Raw genomic sequence first — 22,798 nt, forward strand, 5'->3', positions numbered from 1 at the left:
TATCAGGCCGGATCTACTTCTCTGACTCGTGGCTGATCGACTCCTCAGCTTCTACTTGAGTTTTCCAGGGTGAGCATGGCGTCCGCTGACCTCGAAGACTCTTCTATTGTTTATGTCTTACTTTTCTTTCAAGACATGATTTGAGACATTTTATGTATTATTATTCGGACCTTAGTATTCGGATTTAGATGCTCTTGTATGACCGGACCGGATATCTTGGGGTGGATTCATTTACTTTATATTACTTATCTATATTATATTATATTGTGAGACTTACGTCATTTTACTTCTTCCGCTATTTTATTATATTTATTGATTGTGAACGTTGAGTTAAGGGTTCGCCTACCGAGGTGGGAATGGTAGGTGCCCGCATGACCTAGGCTAAAATGGGTCGTGACAAGTTGGTATCAGAGCCCTAGGTTACCCGATCTTTAATACAAGAGCGTGTCTAGTAGAGTCTCGTGGATCGGTACGATGAGCTCCGTACTTATCTGCGGGAGGCTATGGGACATTTAGGAAATCTCATCTTCTTTCTTTCCATCGTGCTACTTTATTCAAATTGGTATCTGGAAAGACCAAATTGGTATCTGACTCTTATCTCTTCTCTCACAGATGGTGAGGACTCGAGCTACTACGGCCCGAGGTCAGGTGCCGGAGCCCGCAGCTACGGCTGGCACCCGAGGGCGCGCTACAGTCAGAGGACGCGGCAGAGCGAGAGGCCGCGGGGCTGCCCCAGCCAGGGGTAGAGCTCCGACGGTGGGCCAGCGACGAGAGAGGTCTCCATCTCCCGAGCCCGAGTACCAGCCGGGTAGAGACCAGACCGTAGGGGATGGCGTGACCCCAGCACGGACACAGCCTGAGGTTACTTCTGACCAGGCCGTGCATGACACTATGGCCAGGATCCTACTTCATCTTGATGCCCAGCAGGCGGCCGCCGGTGTTACTACTCCCGGCGGGGGTTCACAGACTAGGGTTGGGGCACAGACCCCTGAGCAGGGACCCACGCGGGTAGCACATCCCGCCGCAGCTATGGCTCCCCGCATTGATGCTATACCCGCTCCTGGGGAGGATATTAGGCCCATGGATGGCGCCGTTATGACTGCTGCTGATCAGGATCTGGTGGGGAGGTTCAGGAAGTTAGAGCCGCCGAGGTTCTCTGGTACTTCGTCTGAGGATGCCTATGAGTTTATTCTTGATATGCATGAGTTGTTGCACCGTATGGGGATAGTGGAGACCCACGGCGTTGATTATGTGTCCTACCAGTTTCGCGGCGACGCGAAGACGTGGTGGAGGTATTTCGTGTCGTGCAGACCTGAGGGTTCTCCTCCGTTGACTTGGACTCAGTTCTACCGGGCCTTCCTTGAGAAGTATGTGCCCGGTCTTTGAGAGAGGCTCGTAGGGAGCAGTTTCTACACCTTGAGCAGAGGGGCATGTCCTTGGAGTCTTATGTGACCCGTTTCCTCTATTTGGCCCGATACTCTACTCCGTTGATTCCTACCGAGGCTGATAGGATCAGGCGCTTTGTTGGAGGACTAGTGGGCTCTCTACAAATTCTTTGCCTTCAGATGGAGTCTATGGGGGCTTCCTTCCAGTCCATTATTGAGCATGCTTCGATGGTTGAGGGCGCCAAGGCCCGTGCTTTTAGTGGTGGTGACAAGAGGCCACGTCGGACGGCGACTTTGGGGGTTCGGTACGAGGGCGCCGTCAGTTTTCGAGGCCACCTCAGCCCTATTCCGGTCGTCCCGTGCATTCAGCATTACCGGCTTCCTCTAGTGAGCCACCTAGACAGAGAGCTCCTGAGAGCTCGTTCTCTAGACCAGTGGACAGGACTGCTTCATCCGGGTCTTCAGTTTTCGTGTTTCAGCATTCGACTCCTCTTACCTATTTCTCTTGTGGGGAGGTTGGGCATATTTCCAAGAGATGTCCCCGACCTAGGCGAGATTATCAGCCGCCGAGGACTCCTGTATCATCCGGTGGTCGAGGAGGGACTTCTCAGAGAGGCGGTGCTCAGTCAGGCCGCGGTACTTCCCATGGTTCTAGAGGTGGGTCCCAGCCAGCTAGAGGTGGTACTCAGAGTTCGAGAGGGGGATCCCAGACCGGGCGTGGTGGAGCCCATTGTTACTCATTTCCTGGTAGGCCCGAGGCAGAGGCCTCAGATGCTGTGATCTCAGGTACCATTTCTGTCCGTCATAGAGCAACATCTGTGTTATTTGATCCTGGATCCACTTATTCGTATGTATCTGCATTTCATGCCGTTGGTTGGGATTTACCTTGTGATAGCATAGATATACCTGTTCATGTGTCTACTCCGGTCGGAGATTCTGTGGTTGTTGATCGAGTCTACCGGTCTTGTTTAGTTACTTTTATGGGGTATGACACCTGGGTAGATTTGATGATTCTGGATATGGTGGACTTTGATATTATATTGGGTATGTCTTGGCTTTCTCCTTATCATGCGATCTTGGACTGTCACGCCAAGACAGTCACTTTAGCCATGCCAGGCATCCCTAGGCTTGAGTGGAGAGGTACTCCTAGTCCCGCTCCGAAGAAGATTATTTCCTTCCTTCGGGCGAAGAAATTAGTAAGTAAGGGGTGTTTAGCGTATTTGGCGCATATTCGTGATACGACTATTGCATCTCCATCCCTTGAGTCTATTCCTATTGTGAGCGAGTTCGCGGAGGTATTTTCGTCAGATTTGCCGGTATACCACTCGATCGTGACATTGATTTTTGTATCGACGTGGACTCGGGTACTCGTCCTATTTCCATCCCACCATATCGGATGGCACCAGCCGAGTTGAGAGAACTTAAGGAACAATTGCAGGATTTATTGAGCAAGGGGTTCATTAGACCGAGCGTCTCCCCTGGGGTGCTCCAGTGTTATTTGTGAAGAAGAAAGATGGGACCATGAGGATGTGCATTGATTACCGCCAGTTGAACAAGGTCACTATCCGGAACAATTGCCCTATGCCTCGTATTGATGATCTATTTGACCAGCTTCAGGGTGCTTCGGTGTTTTCTAAGATTGATTTGCGTTCCGGCTATCATCAGTTGAAGATTAGGGCGGAGGATATTCCGAAGACAGCATTTCGGACGAGATATGGCCACTATGAGTTTCTAGTGATGTCTTTCGGGCTTACTAATGCCCCAGCTGCATTTATGACCTTGATGAATGGCATCTTTAGGCCGTTCCTTGATTCTTTTGTGATTGTGTTTATTGATGACATCTTGGTGTATTCCAAGAGTAGAGTGGAGCATGAGAGCCATCTTCGTACCGTCCTTGGGTTGTTGAAGAAACATAGTTTGTTTGCTAAATTTTCTAAGTGTGAGTTCTGGTTAGAGTCTATATCATTCTTGGGCCATGTGGTGTCCAAGGAGGGGATTATGGTTGATCCACAAAAGATTGAGGCTGTGAGGGGTTGGGCGAGGCCCACTATCGTTATCGAGATTCGTAGTTTTGTGGGTTTGGCCAGTTATTACCATCGTTTTGTGAAGGGTTTTGCTGCCATTGCTTCGTCCTTGACCCGATTGACTCAAAAGGATGTTCCCTTCCTGTGGACGGATGATTGTGAGGAGAGCTTTCAAAAGCTCAAGCTTCTTTTAACCACAGCCCGATCCTAGCCTTACCTGTGGAGGGCAAGGACTTCGCGGTCTATTGTGATGCTTCCCGTATGGGTTTGGGTACGGTGTTGATGCAGGAGGGTAGAGTGATAGCTTATGCTTCCCGTCAGTTGAAAGTTCACGAGAAGAATTACCCTACCCATGATTTGGAGTTGTTGGCCGTAGTCTTCGCTTTGAAGCTTTGGAGGCATTACTTGTACGGTGTCCATTGTGAGGTTTTTACCGATCACCGTAGCCTTCAGCATGTGTTTACCCAGAGAGATCTTAATTCTAGGCAGCGCCGATGGATGGAGCTCCTGAAGGATTATGACATCTCTATTCTGTATCACCCTGGTAAAGCCAATGTGGTGGCCGATGCCTTGAGTCGCAAGGCAGTGAGTATGGGGAGTTTAGCTCGATTGGTTGTTTTCGAGCGTCCGTTGGCCATGGAGGTTCAGACTTTGGCCAACAGTTTCGTCCGTCTCGACATCTCGACCCCGTGGAGGATTTTGGCTTGTATAGAGGCAAGATCATCGTTATTGGATCGGATTAAGGCTCATCAGTTTGAGGATTCTCAGTTGAGCAAGATCTGAGATAGGGTGTCGAGAGGTGAGGCCAAGGAGGCCGTGATTGATTCTGAGGGCATTCTGAGGATTAGAGGACGCGTATGCGTTCCTCGTGTTGGTGACCTGATTCAGTTGATCTTATCTGAGGCCCACAGCTCTCGCTATTCCATTCATCCGGAGTGACTAAGATGTACCGTGACTTGAGACAACACTATTGGTGGCGCCGTATGAAGAGGGATATAGTTGATTTTGTGGCTAAGTGTGGAAATTGTCAACAGGTAAAGTATGAGCACCAGCGACCCGGTGGGGTGTTTCAGAGGATGCCCGTTCCCGAGTGGAAGTGGGAGAGGATTACCATGGATTTTGTCACGGGTCTTCCGAAGACCCTTGGCAAGTTTGATTCTATTTGGGTGATAGTGGATCGATTGACTAAGTCCGCTCACTTTGTTCCGGTTCAGGTTTCTTATACCGCGGAGAAGTTAGCCAAGATATATATATTCGGGATATTGTGAGATTACATGGGATCCCTATTTCTATTGTATCTGATCGGGGTACTATCTTCACTTCCCGATTTTGGAGAGCATTTCATGATGAGTTGGGTACCCGATTGGACTTTAGTACAGCTTTCCATCCCCAGACCGATGGCCAGTCCGAGCGGACCATTCAGGTGCTCGAGGACATGTTGAGAGCGTGTGTTATTGACTTTGGTGGTCATTGGGATCAACACTTGCCCTTGGTGGAGTTTGCGTACAACAACAATTATCATTCGAGTATTGGTATGGCGCCTTTTGAGGCCTTATATGGTAGGAGGTGTAGATCTCCGATTGGTTGGTTCGATGGGTTCGAGGCTCGACCCGGGAGCACGGATCTATTGAGAGAGTCCCTTGATAGAGTGAGAGTTATTCAGGCCAGACTCGTGGCGGCTCAGAGCCGGCAGAAGATGTATGCGGACCGGAAGGTTCGGGATTTGAAGTTTGCTATTGGTGATCAGGTTCTATTGAAGGTTTCACCCATGAAGGGTGTTATGAGGTTTGGTAAGAGGGGCAAGTTGAGCCCTAGATACATTGGCCCGTTTGAGATCGTGGATTGTATAGGCGATGTAGCTTATGAGTTAGCATTGCCGCCAGGCTTGGCGGGAGTTCACCCGATTTTCCATGTTTCGATGCTGAAGAGATACCATGCCGATGGTACCTACATTATCCGTTGGGATTCTATATTGCTTGATGAGAATTTGACTTATGAGGAGGAGCCTATCGCGATCTTGGATAGGCAGGTTCGAAAGTTGAGGTCCAAGGAGATTGCTTCTGTGAAGGTGCAATGGAAGCACCGCCCTGTGGAAGAGGCTACTTGGGAGATTGAGTCCGATATGCGTAGCCGATATCCCCAGTTGTTCACTGATTCAGGTATTTTTCCTACTTTCCTTCTTTACTTGCTCGAGGACGAGCAACGGTTCAATTGGTATCTGATGTAACGACCCGTTTGGTCGTTATAGCTCTTTTGGCACTTTCGCCACTTCCGAGCATTGATTGACTCACTTTTGACCCGAGGTTGACTTTTGGGCAAACGGACCTTTTTCGGAGTTTCATCAACTCCGAGAGGTCCGGATGATTGTTTAGAACTTGTATGTATGATTGGTTCGGTTCCCAATGCATTTTGGTGCATTTCGGGACTTTGGATGGGAAATGGGAAGTAGGCACGGTGGTTGACTCGGTCAACGAGACCTCCGTTGGAAATTTTGAGACCACGAGTGCGTTCGTAGCGTATTTTTTGTATGGGGTTAGGTGGTCGGGTTGTGAGCAGATGGCCTGGGGAATAACCGAAAAATTCGATGAAGACTTAGAAAATTTGGGGAAATCGGTGTCCGGTGCCCGCAATGGCGGCACCGGCAGCCACCCACGCCGGCACCGCTATGGCGGTGTGATGACCGGCCGGGGCGGTCATGGGTAATATTTGGCATTTTTTCGCGCGGCGGTGTCCCGACCGCCGGCGGCACCGCTATAGCGGCACTCCCTCCGCCGTGGCGGTCACGGGCAGTGATATTTCATTTAATGTGTCTTAAATAAGTCTTAGACCCTCATTATATCATATCTCGATATTGGAGCTTGGGAAAGCTGTTCTTGGAGACAAATTGAAGAAATTTTTGGAGGTAAAACTTTGTCCAATCCTTTACTCTTCCTTAATCACAATCATCTTAGAATTCCCCTTCCCTTTTACAATCCCTTAGAGTTGGAATTTGAAGAAGGGTTTTGGGAGATTTTCCCTTAGGGTCCTATATGATAAATTGATGATGTTAATGATAAAACTTGATGAATCTAAGCTTAGTAATCATATATCTTTCACTTTTAACGTTGAATTTCGGATTTGGAGAATTAGGGTTCATACCCAATTTGGGGGTTTTTACTAGAAATCAGATTTGGGGATAATTCTTGAGCTAAATCAACAATTAATGATTGGGTTATGATTACCTAGGATTCAATTTGGTATTTTACCCGTGAATTTCCCGTTTCGCCCTTGTGGGCCCGTTTCCCCAATTTCTAGGGTTAAAATGGACCTAATTGATATCATAGCAATATTAGTATCATTATTCATGATTTCTAATTTAGAATTCGATTATGCTTAGACTACTTTGGTTCTGAGCTTCAGAGGAAGGGCAAGGCGATAGAGTGACTTGTTGGTGTTGCGGTTCGGCAGTCCAGGTAGGTTATGGTTTACCTTTGGTGAGACTTAGTATAGTGAATCACATATTTAGATTATGATGTCGGAGACAACATGTGAACCTTCGGGTGTGAAGTTGGGATGGATATTGCCTTAGGTTGGGCCCTGATGTGTGTTGGGACTAGCCACCCCGTTATATGTGTTTGATTGTTTAATTGTGTTGGCTTGATGCCATGTGTAGTTGGTAGATAACGAATGTCGCTTGTTGTCCTGATTTGGGATAGGATTGACATACCCGTTGCTGGTATTTGATATTATATATATATATATATATATATATATATATATTGGCGTACCCACGGTTGGTACTTGAGTATTGATATATGTTGGCATACCCACTTGTTGGTATTGTGATGTGATATATTGTTGGCGTACCCACTGTTGAGGTACTTGTGATATTGAGCTTGCTTGTTGATGATTGACATATGCATTGCACGCATTCTCTCATATTATCATGCATGGCCGATATCCGGTGATGATCCGGTATCGTTGATTGAGCGAAACTAATATTTGATAAACTCTTTTACTTGAGTGATTGTGAAAAAGGCCGATGTCCAAAGATCCATTCCGGAATCGTTGTTTATATGAAACTGATACTTGATAAACTCTTTTACTTGAGTGATTGTGAGGAGGCCGATGTCCGAGGTTCAATTCCAGAATCATTGATTTATGAACAGATATTTGACAACTCTTTTGAGTGATTGTGAGGAGGCCGATGTCCGATGGTTATATTCGGGCATCGTTGTTGCATGGCCGATTTCGATGTTATTCCAGATCGATTGTAGTGCATGGGCTCCGCGGGTCTCCCAGAGTGGTGCCGGTGAGACTCCCCATGTGAGCAATTAGCCAGGGTCCCGTTTGTCTGTTTGGCAAAGATCCGGGACGGGTGGCACTCAGACTTCGCGAGTCACACTGTGTTGTGCTACCGAGACGTCGATATTTCCGTCCGGAGTACATGTGTACATCTCATTTGCATAGCATGGCATGGCATCACATTCATACCATTATTGCATTGCATTGCATTATGACTTGAGTGAGATGTCGTGATGACTGTATTGTGATGGATTGTGTTGTTGATTCTATTGTGTTGATTGTTTCAGGATTAGATATACTCAGACTTATTATATTGGGGTTAGATACTTACATAGGTGTTGATGGATACTCGGTTACGATTATATTGTTTCATGCGTGATTGGTTTACTTGTTTATCTGCGTTATTTTTTGAATTGTGTTAACTATGCTTAGTCGGCCTATGATGCCTACCGATATCTTGTTGTTTGTCTTGACTGCACTTGCTGCATTCTTTTATGAATGCAGAGTATCAGGCCGGATCTACTTCTCTGACTCGTGGTTGATCGACTCCTCAGCTTCTACTTGAGTTTTCCAGGGTGAGCATGGCGTCCGCTGACCTCGAAGACTCTTCTATTGCTTATGTCTTACTTTTCACTCAAGACATGATTTGAGACATTTTATGTATTATTATTCAGACCTTAGTATTCGGATTTAGATGCTCTTGTATGACCAGACCAGATACTGGGGTGGATTCATTTACTTCCGCACTTATCTATATTATATTATATTGTGAGACTTACGTCATTTTACTTCTTCCGCTATTATGTTTATTGATTGTGAAGTTTTGGTTGGTGTTTGGACTTAGGTTGCTGTTTGTATTTAGTGTTGAGTAATTTTCTCTCTTCTTTTCATTTTATATTCTGTCCTTATGTAGTTTATTTTTTTTTTGTTGGTTTTATTTTATATTCTGTCCTTATGTAGTTTATTTTGTTTTGTTGGTGTTATCTTTTGGTTCTGTTTTTAAACTCAAATCATGATTAGTTAGGTTCTTTCTATAGTTGTTTCTTTTGTTTCTAGTATTGATTAGAAATCTGATACTAAGTCTATAAAAATCAAAGTTGTAGTGATAGTTTTGTTAAGCATAAACTGTTTGTTCGGTATCCTCTAGCCTTATTTGTTTTGTTTTTTCTCATCCCTGCCTAATTAAGAATCTCTATGACTGCCTCATTTTTCTATAATCAAGTCTCTTAGTAAAAGGTTAAGGCTAATATACATGTATTCACAAAAAACTGAATTTGAATATCTTGAAGATAAGTCTTTTACCGTTCCTCTTTCGTTGGTTTTGAAGATCTTTACCCAGTAGTTTTCTTATTGAAAAATCATTTTTGTCATTTGTTTTTCTTACAAGTTCTCAGACTATTCATAAGACTATTGAAATCATGCTTAAAATATGCCTGTTGCGTGTGTCCATCTTCTTTATTTACAAAATTGATCAGATCTTATTTAAACTTTAGCTCTTGTGCTGATTAGAACTTACATGCTTGTAAAATATGAAATTTGGGTGCGAAGAAGGTATGTGTTTAGAAATCATGGATGGAAGTTTTATATTTCAGCTCGCTACATTTTTCTTTATGACTTGGTTTCCTCATCCGGATAAAAATAAGTGATTTTAGAGCATTAGGCTTATCTTGTCTAGCGACACGAGAGTTAAACTTTCATAATCACACATGCTAAAATAGACAACATGAACTTGTTTGAATACTTGAAAAACAAAAAGAGCTTGTTGTTTTACATATTCGACTTAGTAGTTCAGGTTAATAATGTATTATCGGTTGATTATCCATATCGGTTGTACAATAGTAGTGTAATATTATCTCATACGATATAATAGAAAACTAATCATTTTCATTTTTATGCATGAATTAGGTAAACAACAGTTTCCGGCCTTACTTTTAAATGAATCAGTTTCTTTCTGTTTTTATAAAATGGATACCATGTTTTCTTAAGTTGTAACTTTAAGATCATATATGACAACTCATATTTAGGAAGTTCGTTGTGGTTAACATAAATAACATGCTTGCTGCTATGGTCTGTTTGTCATTCTCCTTTGTCCTCTATTTTGTGTGTTAAATATGGAGGAGTATAGTCATGACATTTAGAACAATTTCAGACACTTGCATTTCCTTTTGTTTACAAGTTATAATAATTGATTTATGGGTGCGTTTGTTTATTTATAATAGCACCCCGGCCCTCCCCTTTTCTCAGCTTTTATCTAGAACTGATTTATAATTTTAACATGGTATAAAAATGGGAATTTGGTTTTAAATAGTTGTGATTGTGATTTTGTTTCGGTTGCTTAAAACCTGGAAAAGTTATGATGCTCGTGTAATTCTGTGTCATAACATGAATAAATTTTTGCGACATCCTAACCTGTTAAGAAGTAGTGAAGGAGAATATGGCGCCAATTCCTGCTAATTGTCAAAACCTGCTCAAACATGTGTTACAGTATTTAAAAAATGAAGTATATGTATTTTATGTAGTTCAACTCAATTAATTGATAAGATCTCTTTGTTCATTGCTAATTCTTTTTCTCTCATTTTTATGCATGAACTCTCCCGAGACGGGTCCAATTGAACTTATGCATTTTGCCCTTTTGTACTATCCCGTTGGTTTGGAGGCCCAACATTGCATTAGATCGAGTCGGACCACATACATTGAAGGCCTAATCATGGGTGAAAATGGCAATTAGTGGGCTTCGGTAGGCCCACTAGCCTAAACCTTTCTTCTTTATTTTTACAAGTTGCATTTATGTATATATTGTAAACTGCTACGTAAATGTTGGAACCCAATGATTAGAACTTAGAAATCTCACGCATAAAAGTTTGGAAATCTTGCCAAAAACAATTTTCAAAATTTTGAGCTTAGCTAAAAATGAAAGGATGCATGAAATTGGTAAATGATTTTGGCAAGTCTTTGAAAAACTGGAGAATGATATGAAATATATATTGTTGCACATACAGATATGGAAGGAACGGAAACTGTGTGGGCCTTTGCCCTTTAGAAATGAAATTGGGATTGATTTTGGTTACTTGAAGGACAAATGTTGATTTTCAAAAGATGAGTGAATTGTTGCAAAAATATGAGTTCCGAAAACCAACTTAAAACTTAAGGTTGTTTTAAATCCTTTTGGGCTCAAATCCAAACCTTAAGTTATTGAAACAAGAGGAAATATATTTGGACTTTAGTTTGAGAATAAGATGACTTTGAAGTAGAATATTGGTTGACCTCTAAGATAAATAAAAATTGTAAAATTTTCTTTTTATACTTCTAAAACCTATGCTATTTTCTTAAAGGGAATGTACTCATTTTTCCTAAAAAATAAACTTATATGGACCAAAGGCATGAAATTGGACTAAATTAGTGGAACTCTACTTAAGAGAAATATTCAGTGTGTTTTGGTCCGGAAATGAAACGACTTCAACCCTTATACACATTTTTAAAGAAATCGACTCGAGCACCTGAATGGTCAGCTCTGACTGCCCATCGGTTTGGGGATGGAAAGTTGTACTAAGATCCAATCGGGTAGCCAACTCTTCATGAAAAGCCCTCCAGAAATGGGAAGTGATAATAGTAACCCGATCAGATATGATAGAAATAGGAACACATGCAATCTCATAATATCCCGTATGTACAACTTGGCTAACTTATCCGCGGTATAGAAAATCTGAACAGGAATGAAATAAGCGGACATAGTCAACCGGTCAACTATCACCCAAATCGAGTCAAACTTACCCCGGGTCGTTGGGAGACCCACAACAAAATCCATGGCGATCCTCTCCCACTTCCACTCGAGAATGGGCATCCTCTGCAGTACCCCACCGGGTCGCTGGTGCTCATACTTAACTTGCTGACAATTACACACTTAGCCAAGAAATCGGCTATATCCCTTTTCATCCGACACCACCAATAGTGCTATCTCAAATCACGATACATCTTAGTCGCCCTCGGATGAATGGAATATCGAGAACTATGTGTTACACCCCATACTTCCAGATGAACGTTCGCTAAGTTTAAGCACAAGTACGTGGAATTATGATCAAGATGAGCCATCTTTCGGGTTCAAGGAATGGTATAATTATTAGGTATACTTATGGATAAAGTGATATATAAGGAGTACCGGGAAGTCTCACGACCAAATAGAGTTGAAGAAATAAGCTATTGAGACCTTGGATTTTATGGAAAATATAAGGAGCAATTTTTGGTCCAACTTTGAGAAAGAATATCTTTTAGTATATGAGAAGTTTTGAAGTTCGTCGAGTCTAGTTTCTAATGCAACAAACCACTCGTCGATACGACACCGGAGTAGAGAATTATGGACGTTGCAAGTTAAGCTGATTGAGCAGAAACACGTGCTACAGTAACCGACGTGGTACAGTAACTGCTACAGTACCTGCTACAGTGCCAAACCGACTTTGGGACCTTATAAAAGGGGTTTACCCCTCATTTTTCATCCAAAAAGACCTCTCAAAATCTCTCAAACTTTCTAGAGAGTTCTCCCAACCTTTCCTCCACAACATTTTAATGCGAATTAAGTATAATCTTCGGATTTAAGTTCGGACAGCGCATAGTTGCGATCATACTATCGTATTGCGGTGAATCTTTATTGGAATTCGAGGCAAATATTGGAGATATTGTGGTACTAGCGAGAATAAGGTATGAATCTCTCCTTACTGATATGGATATAAGTTTATTTACGGAAGTAGAGTTGTTAAATAATTGTATAGTGGATTTGTTGGTGGAAAAATTGGACAAATGTCGTGTGGGATATTTTATGGAGTATATTGGTATTGATAATATTGTGGTTGATGTTGGTATTGTTGCTATTGTTGTTGGTTGCTGGATTATGGTTTCGAGTTAGGCATATAAATAGGGGAGATGCTGCTCGAATTTAGGCAAATTCTAAAGGGATTTTAATTAAAGGCTTAAGACAAGTGTATGATGGTGAGCCTAATAATAGTATGAATAGTTTTATATGCAGATTACAAGTCAGGAGCTAAGTGGGAAGGTCAAGGAGCAAGATTCCAGGTATTCTAAGGCTAAACCCTTTCTTTCTAAAGGCATGATTCTTTTGTTATAAACCTTTGCGCCATATTCACAATGTTATTGCTTCAACAAATGATGGAATCTATGAGCCTTATGACCCGTATAATATTGTTAAGCTATTCATGACCTTCGAGACTATTCATTGCTATTGATCTCGCCTTATGATTTGTTCCTCCAACGCGAGATGTGTTCATGATGGCGGTTCCATAAGAATAATCCAACGAGATGAGAAATGTGTACTTAGGTAATGTCGAGGGGAACATGAATAGTGTGCTAGCGGAGGATTCCTAAGAACTTCTAATAGCAAGAGATGTGCTTATAAGGCTTATATGGTTATGCAGACAATACGGGCTAAGCGATGACCGCGAGAAGTGCATATAGATTACTTGTAGAAGTTTGATTATGATGTCGATCATAATTACTACTGGTCTACAACCAGTCGGGAAGATGTTACCACCGTGCTACGGCCAGTTGGGCAGATATGTGTTTAACACCATGCTATGGCTGGTTGGGCAGTTATTACCACCGGTACACCGCTTGGGTATGTATTTATTTACCACCGGACCGGCACTATTCGGGCGAGTTCACCGCCGATCGGGCGGGCTGTTGCGCTCTACCGTTGGGCGATAATCGGACGAGTAGTTATTACCACCAGACTGTAGCCGGTCGGGCAGTTACAACTGATCAGTTGGGCAGTTAGTATAGGATGATTAGTAAGATAAAGGCAGTACTGTAAATAGATATGGTTAAGCATGCGAGAGTATAGAGAGAAATGTATATATATATATGGATCGGGTTGCACGCCGCAACATATGTTCGGATAATGTTTGATGATAAGTTAACCAGGGCCATGGTAGGGTATACAGACCTAGGAAATATTACAAGAAGATGAAGAGGTATGTATACATGTGCTACATTTCCATCGGTAGTTCAGAAGTGCTAGGTTGATTCTTATTCTTCTCATCTTTAGTATATGGCTATTTTGTTGCATTTTTCGCCTTGCATACTCAGTACATTGCTCGTACACACACGTCCACACATTTTTCTTATGTACGTCGCGTTTCATGCCCGCAGTCTTGAGGTACACTTGATAGATCTTTCGGAAGGATACCGGCTCGGCGGGGCCGAGTCGTGGCACTCCACTTGCTTCGGAGTTGCCTTGTGAGTCAACATGGCTGCTTATGCATTTGCATGGGTATGGTGGGGCCCTATTTTAGCCACTTTATTTTATGTCATGTACTCCTGTAGAGGCTCGTAGAGAGATATGCACAGTTAGATGTTTTGTGATCATCTCGACTTACACTATGTTGTATCATTTTTATGGATCGCCTTACCGACATATGCACTCGAGAATTAGTTTGAAGACGTAAGTATGTTATCTTTTAGGCTTGTGCCCCTATGGTTAATGGTACCTTGGTCTTATGTTGCCTTTTGAGGTACAGAAAACGTGGGTTATAAGTTGGTTCGCTCGGTTCCTGTAAGGTGCTGAGTGCCAGTCACGCCTTACAAAGGTTGGGGTGTTACACTATGGGCCTCAGTCAAAATCAACTTAATCAAATCACCAACACGAGGGTGTTACACCTCTCGTGTTTGCCGCAGGAGAACCTATGGTTTCCTAGTCGGGTATGTATTAGGAATAGAGACCCGTGTCTGAGTTTTGGAGATAGAGAATGTCTTACCCCGTGTATAAAGGTACCAGCGGGTGTTCCTGGCAATTTATAGGATTAGAAGTTGAACGAATTGAATCGACGAGATCTGAACTGAACCGGAGAAGTCTGTAGACACCAGTCATCATCGACGGGGCCATCGACACTGCGACAGGCCGTTGTTAATGCCACAACGATGGGCTTCTGTAGCCCTGAATCTGCAGGCGCAGGTCAACGGAGCACATCGACGGGTTGTGGACACCGGGGCTATGTTGTTATAGTTTGTAATCATCATACCCTAGCGGACTTGATTGAGTTAGATATGATTGATTTTGATGTTATTATGATTGTTAGCCCTGAATCTGCAGGCGCAGGTTGACGGAGCACGTCGACGAGCCGTCGACACGTCTACCGGCCATCGTTAACGCTGCGTCGATGGGCTTCTGCAGCCGTGCATCTGTAGGCGCAAGTCGAGGGAGAATATCGACGGACCGTCGACACATCGACGGGTCGTCGACTCGCTCGTCGAACTGCACCGCTGTAACTTTTTGACTTCCAAGTAAATATATGTGATCCACGACCTTATTTCCCATTTTTCTCCATTCCAAATCAGAGAAACCCTAGTATTTTCTCTCCCAAAGATCTTCCATCATTATTAGTGGAGATTTGGTTAGATCCGAGCCCCGTGAACCCGTGCTTGTCAAGAAGAAGGTTGTTCCCAGGGTTTCTTCAAGTTGGAAAGCTTAGAAAGTTGGAGTTGAAGTTGAAGTTGATAATTGGAATCTTAGACCCCTCATGGTATGTAAATGATTTCTATCCTTGTATTTAAGCTATTTATCAAGGATTTTAGTGGTTTTAAGTGAAGAGAGGATATTTAGGGAAGTGGTAAGTTGAGGAAGGTTAAGCTAATGATTTGGGGCTATTTTAAGAGATGATTGGGAATAGATTTGAGTAAATTTTTATATATAAGTGTTGTATTGTTGTTGTGGTTGATGTTGGATTGAACGGGAAGTTAAAGGGTTGTTAAGCTTATAAGGGAAATGTTGCCCATAATTTGTTAAGCTCTATTCATATGTAAAATGATTAGTAAGCGAGGTAAATTGTCTAATTAAGGCCTACGTTATCTTGATTGTAGACTTACGAGCTCGAGGATTAGAAGTTGGACGATTGGATATAGTTCGAGGTATGTTAAGGCTATCCTTCCTTCTTTTTGCATGATTCTATGATATGAACCAACAAGCAAGCAAACGAGTTTCCATATTACTCTACTCTTAGAAGCATTAGGAGTACTTCATTCTTTGATGCCCCTATACCTCGATTATGATTGTTCTTTCTATTCATGGGTCCAGTTTTATGTACAAAGTTATTCATGCATTACATTCATTTATATATATATATATATATATATATATATATATATATATATGTCATATACATATTGACCCGTGACCAGAATGCGTTATATACACAAGTATTATATGTATATAGGGTCTGGGGAAATGAATAGGCGTTATATACGCATTACCACCTGTTTAGTTGGTACACCATGATGATGATGTAATGAGCAGTCTGCACGTACCGCAGCAATGTATATAATGATGGCCGTAGAGAGGCCCATATGATATGATGGGATGCATGAGCATGCAGATTATGCGCCCACAGAGGCATTGTCGGTTACACAGATTTATGCAGATACATACATATACTAGTTCATACAAGTACATGCAGATAGTCATTTCAACTTATGAGTTCAGATCTTATTCATGATTCTTGTATATATATGTTGCTCTCGTACTTTACATACTCAGTACATTATCCGTACTGACTCCCCGTTGCTCGGGGGCTGTGTTCATGCCCGCAGGTTCAGGTAGACCGACGGGTGGTCTAGCTTAGTAGGACTTCTATCCAGCAGTGGTCAATGCACTTCATTTGATCCGGAGCTGCAGTCCGTTTTGGTATGCCACTCTTTTGAGATGTATATGTATGTGGGTATGACGGGGCCCTGTCTCGTCCTTTCTATAGCTTTTATTCCTGTAGAGGTCTGTAGACAGATGTATGTATCAGTTAGATGATGTAGCCTTGTCGGCTTCTATTCTTTTGTGCACGAGATATATAGCGACCGGGGTTGGTCCGGCACCGTTTTTCGAAGATGTTTGTGTATATACAGATTGTTTAAAGTTCATGATGTCGCCTATTTATGAGATCAGTTTAAGTCATTTATGGGCCCTTGATGTTCAGTAAGATTCAGATATGAGTATATGGGTGTTTGGTCGCTAGAGGTCAGACACTCGTCATGCATCGGTTTGGGTCATGACAGAGGGATGCACACGCGCCCATTAAGCCTCAAGATGCCCTCAAAATCAACCATGGCCTCCTTGGCCTCACCCCTCAGAACTCTATCTCGAATCTTGCTCAACTGAGCATCCTCAAACTGATGAGTTGATCTGATCTAGTAACGACGACCTCGCCTCAACACATGCCAAAACTCGGCCTGGGGATGAAATATCAAGACGATCAGAATTGCTGGCCAGAGTATGAACCTCCATGGCTAACGGGCCCTCGGAAACAATCAATCGAGCTGAACTCCTCATACTTACTGCCTTGCGACTTAAGGCATCAGCAGCAACATTGGCTTTCCTTAGGTGATATAAAATAGAGATGTCATAGTCCTTTAGGAGCTCCATCCATTGGCGCTGCCTTGTATGGTGTCCATTGTGAGGTTTTCACCGATCACTGGACACCATACAAGTAATGCCTCCAAATCTTCAAAGTAAAGACTACGACCAACAACTCCAAATCATGGGTAGGGTAATTCTTCTCATGGATCTTCAACTGACGGGAAGCATAGGCTATAACTCTACCCTCCTGCATCAACACAGCACCCAAACCCAAACGGGATGCATCACAATAGATCGCGAAATCCTTACCCTCCACGGGTAATTCTAGAATCGGGGTTGAAGTCAAAAGAGTCTTGAGCTTTTGCAAGCCCTCCTCACAATCATCGGACCACTGGAGGGGAATATCCTTCTGAGTCAATCTAGTCAAGGACGAAGGAATAGAAGCAAAAGCCTTCACAAATCGGCTGTAGTAGCTGGCCAAACCCACAAAACTACGCATCTTGGTCACAATTGTCATGACCCAAACCGGTGGGCGGCGACTGGCACGCAAGACCCTACTCGGTTGAGTGCCATACTACTATTCCATCCAGGAGTCACAATTTCTCCTTTATCGTTAATTCAAAGAAACCTTTTAGTCATAATAAAATCTTTTAAAAAAATAAAGCATAAAAACACATCGACCTATATGGTCGCTTTACACAACTGTCGACTCCTCGACGCCCTATTCGCAGGACACTGTCTGCAAAAGTGTCTAACATACACGAGATACCATAACATAAGTACTCTGACTCGGCAAAACTCCGAACTGAGATGGAGCTCACCAATCCGGTCGATAGCACCGGGAACATCCTATAGCCAACGTCTTCTACTCATCGTATACACCGCGTGGCATAAAACTCGGCCCTCGAAGAAGGGGGTCGGTACGAATAGTGTACTGAGTATGTAAGGCATGAATAACATCATAATAAGAAGTATAGAACTTAACAGGGGATAAAGATAACCCGTACATTCGATTGCCTCTTAAGGCGGATACCATACATGCAACTTTAACATTTTTAAATTGATATGTACATAAAATCATTGAAGGCGTCTGAAACATTTTAATGGATGTGCAAAGATAAATTAAACATCACCACATAGGCCACAGCGTCACCCCCTCTCAATCGTGCGCATATATATATATACATTCCAACAAAGGCCACAGCGTCACCTCCTGTCAATTGTGTCATATATACACACATCACAACAAAGGCCACAGCGTCACCCCTGTCAACTGTGCCATATATATATACACATCACAACAAAGGCCACAGCGTCACCCCCTGTCAACTGGGCCATATATATACACATCACAACAAAGGCCACAGCGTCACTCCCTGTCAACTGTGCCATATATATACACATCACAACAAAGTCCACAGCGTCACCCCCTGTCAACTGTGCCATATATATATATATACAACTAAGGTCACAGCGTCACGCCTTGTCAACTGTGCCATATATATATATATACACAACAAAGGTCACAGCGCCACCCCCTGTCAACTGTGCCTTATATATGCATGAAGAATGAAAATGAGTGCAGTGCATAATCAAAATGAAATAATAGAACTTTGTAATGTCACAAAATATCCATATGCATATATTGTACTCATGGCATGCATAGGAGTTCAAATACAAGCTATCGCTCTATCTCACCTTGAAGGAACAATTTATAAGGTGAGATCAACGACAATGAAATAAATCGAGAAGATCATGAAATAGTTTAACATTTTCATATCATCGTTGAAATCATAACTTGAGGCCTTAAGCATAAAATCATCCTCAACGTAATTATCATAAAAACGTTCTCATTTTTAACATCGTAAGAAACTTTAAGAGTCATATCTAGCTTTTGAAATTAAGGAGGTTATGGAACACTTATGGAATTATGCCATAGGAATCATGCCTTTGAAAGAACGGGACGAGCCTTAACATACCTTTTTGGTCGCCTTAATTTTAACTACTCAATGCTTGGCCTCCCAGGCTCGTAAATCTATATTCAAGAAAATTTATACTATTGTTAGACTCATCTTCATAGGCCTATCTTAAGCCCTCAAACTAACTCTTTCTAGAATCTGCCGAAATTTAGGCAGCATCTCCCCTGTTTATATGCCTAGCCCGAAATTATAATTCAGCAACCAACAACAACAATAACAACAACAACAACAACAACAAAGACAATAACATCATTTACAACACTAATATGTGCCATAAAACAGCCCACACGCCTACCATTTCAATCTCAAATTTCATATGTTTCTTTCACCAATTCACTTGATAAACATATAAATACAAATAACGACAGAGACCATAGCACAATCATGTTGCATTCCATAATTTTCAGCCATCACAAATCATACTTATCACCTCAAAACAGCCCAACGAAACAGTAGCCATATCTTAGGCTATTTCAATGCTATCTTGTAGTATTTTGTTATAAACAATCTCACCAACATGGAATTAAGCTTAAGCACAACCAAGGGGATGTGAAAATTACCTTAAACAGTAAATACCATTTGAAATCCGCCGCTAATTCAACTTTCAATCACCCTTAAACGCAACACAGCGCTATAGAGTTGTTCTTCCTTACCAAGGTTAACTTTTGAGGTTGAATTTGGATATAATCACTTGAATTTCATCTTAGACCGCCATGAATTTGGTATAAAGAGTTTTGGAGAAGTGTAGAGAGAATTTAGGGAGAGAAGGTGGTAGAAAATGAGAGAGAAAAATCAGAATTTCATTTTTAAATTTTCTGATTTTTACTGTTCACACCGACTACTGTAGCAGTTAATGTAGCGCGTTGGTTACTGTAGCACGCGTTTCTGCTCTGTCAGCCTGACTTGTAAGGTCCATAATTCTCTACTCCGATGTCGTATCGACGAGCGGGTTGTTGCGTTGGAAACTAGATTCGACAAAATTCACTTTAGGCTTTTGAAACACATTAAAACTCCCAATATACTAGGGGATATACCCCTCTAAAGCTGACCCAAAATTCTGTCAACTTTTTTCCAAATTTTTAGCAAACTTATTTTCTTCGATTTGCTTGATCCCGAAACCTTTAGACGCTTTCTTAACACTTGGTAAGAGTATTCATTAACCTTATAAGGGTTCCATGACCTCTTCAAGCTTGCATTAGTTTACTCACAGCGCACATGACGCAAAATTGTTTTTCGAGGAGTAACAACAGTAGTGGGCCTCGCCTAATCTCTCATAGCCTCAATCTTCTGAGGATCCACTATGATCCCATCCTTAGACACAACGTGGCCCGAGAATGCCACAAACTCCAAAGAAAACTCGCACTTTGAAAACTTAGGCAAAAAGCTATTCTTCTTCAACAACCCAAGTACAGTGAGAAGATGGCTCTCATGCTCCTCTCTACTCTTGGAGTACACCAAGATATCATCAATAGACACAATAAAAAAGGAATCAAGGAATGGCCTAAAGATGCCATTCATCAAAGTCATAAACGCAGTCGGGGCATTGGTAAGCCTAAATAACATCACCAAAAACTCATAATGACCATATCTCGTTCGGAAGGCTATCTTCGGAATATCCTCAGCTCTAATCCTCAACTGGTGGTAGCCTGAATGCAAGTCAATCTTTGAAAACACTAAAGCACCTTGAAGCTGGTCAAATAAATCATCAATACGAGGCATAGGACACTTGTTTCGAATAGTAACCTTGTTCAACTGGCGATAATCAATGCACATCCTCATGAATCCATCTTTCTTCTTCACAAACTGTTACACCTCGAAAAAAATTTCGTCAACGTGCAGTGAATGGACTAATGAAGGGCGCGAAGTACACGATGTTTCGATAAGTAAGAAATAGTATCTGATGATCCTAATCGAGATTTCAAAGGCATTTGAGGTAAAAGAAGAAAGTTGTTAAGGAAAGTAAGGTACATGTTGTGTGTCAGGTAGGATTTACAATCATCGAATTAATGATGGCTTAATGATGTTTTGGAGAAGAGCTATAACATCCCTTGGATTGGTAATGAGGCATTGAATAAGTGTCAAGAAGGCTCCATAAGGATTGGAGGTCAAACGAGTCGACGAGAACGAACTTCGGAAAGCTGGGCATTATACGGCCCAACATACTGGCCGTATAAAACATACTGGCCGTATAATTTATACAGCCAGTATGTTGGTCCTTAGAATTTGGTCGGGACAACTTTTAAAATTTATATAAGGGACCAATCTCATTCCATTTATTTCATTCTTTCTCTCCACACATCAAGAACACTCTAGAGAAATCTCCACTCTTCACCCACAAGAACTCAAGAGAGATTGGTGATCAACTTCACCAAACCAACAAAACTAAGTGTAAGAAACTCATTGGAGTTCATCCAAGTCAAGAAATCCCATTGGAAATGAACTAGGGTTTTGGTGCAAGAGAAGTATTTCCACTCAAGGCTCATTCCTACACTATCTAAGGTAAGTTTTATGATCATTCCATGTTGTTTAAGGTAATGAGAGGTTGAAAGACTTGGATTGTAGAAGGAGATAGAAAATGGGTCATGTATGAGAGAATAATGAGATTTTTGAGTTGTAGTTAAAATGAATCACGATTCTTGAGATGTTGTGATTATAAGTATGCTATAAATGACATTTAGAATATGGGATAAGCATTATATGTAAGAAAATGCAATAGTGAACTATGACCGTGAGTAGGGAGGAATTGAAGTGAAATTGTGAAATGTGTATAATGTAGATGAATGATGATTGTTGCTTATAATGTTGTGAATGTTGTTATGGATGTTTGGAAGTTGATATGTGATATGAGGAAAATTGTATAAAGAAAGGAAATAATGCCAATATTCTCTAGCATTAGTAAGCACGTTCATATAATCGATTAGCGAATGTTGATGCGAAATTCCCTTGAAGGTAGAAACGTGAGCGTTGAAGGAGAACGATCAAGCGATAGAATAGCTAAGCAAAAAGGTATGTGAGGCTAGTCCCTTCTTTCTAAGGCATGAATCTTATGGCATGATTTTCCCTCCTTCCCCATGAATTCCCTATATTCCGGAAACTAAGAGTCTATGTTCATGAATAGCTATATGAGATAAAGATAAGAAATACATTATGAGCACGATAATGATGATGATGAGCTTAAGTCCAAATATTCTAGAGTTCATGATATAATGTTGTTTATTGTATACACTCATCTTACATGCTAATTCCTTCAAGGTGAGGCAGAATGCTTATGAATGCTCCATAATGAAATCGGGAGTTCACGACCTTATGTCACCCCATTAAAGTATGGTTGTCTTTAATTTTCTATGCATGCATTATGATTAGTATATGATGATGATATTACACCGCACTTATATGGTCGGGCAGACACCACTAAGGCGGGCAGCGTATACACCATATCTTGATGGCATAGGCAGACACCACTAGTGGGCGGCATGAGATGGTACCTCCGGACGCCGGAGGCCTGGACGCAGGCTAATGATTATCACACCGTACCTATATGGTCGGGCAACTTATACATATATATGTATACATGATATGATGATGTTTATGAAGTAATCAGCATGCATTGTTTCTATCATGATTGACAATCAGTTACAGGTTGTTCTTCATTTGACATCCCTATATTTCATTGATGTATCGTTATTATTTATGCCTTACATACTCAGTACAACGTTCGTACTGACGTCCGTTTTCTTTGGACGCTGTGTTCATGCCCACAGGTAGACAGGGAGGTGATCC

At 42.0% G+C, this 22,798-nt stretch overlaps 1 protein-coding gene across 1 annotated transcript; it reads left to right on the plus strand.

Annotated features, from left to right (window-relative positions):
* Positions 1 to 452: 452 nt before the first annotated feature.
* On the plus strand, positions 453 to 1,390 carry LOC132067054 (uncharacterized). Its single transcript, XM_059460208.1, has one exon. The coding sequence runs from the start codon at positions 613 to 615 to the stop codon at positions 1,384 to 1,386; it is 774 nt and encodes a 257-aa protein (XP_059316191.1). The 5' UTR covers positions 453 to 612; the 3' UTR covers positions 1,387 to 1,390.
* The last annotated feature ends 21,408 nt before the right edge of the window (positions 1,391 to 22,798 follow it).

This window comes from Lycium ferocissimum, chromosome 8 (genome assembly GCF_029784015.1).
Source record: "Lycium ferocissimum isolate CSIRO_LF1 chromosome 8, AGI_CSIRO_Lferr_CH_V1, whole genome shotgun sequence".
Classification (NCBI taxonomy): domain Eukaryota; kingdom Viridiplantae; phylum Streptophyta; class Magnoliopsida; order Solanales; family Solanaceae; genus Lycium; species Lycium ferocissimum.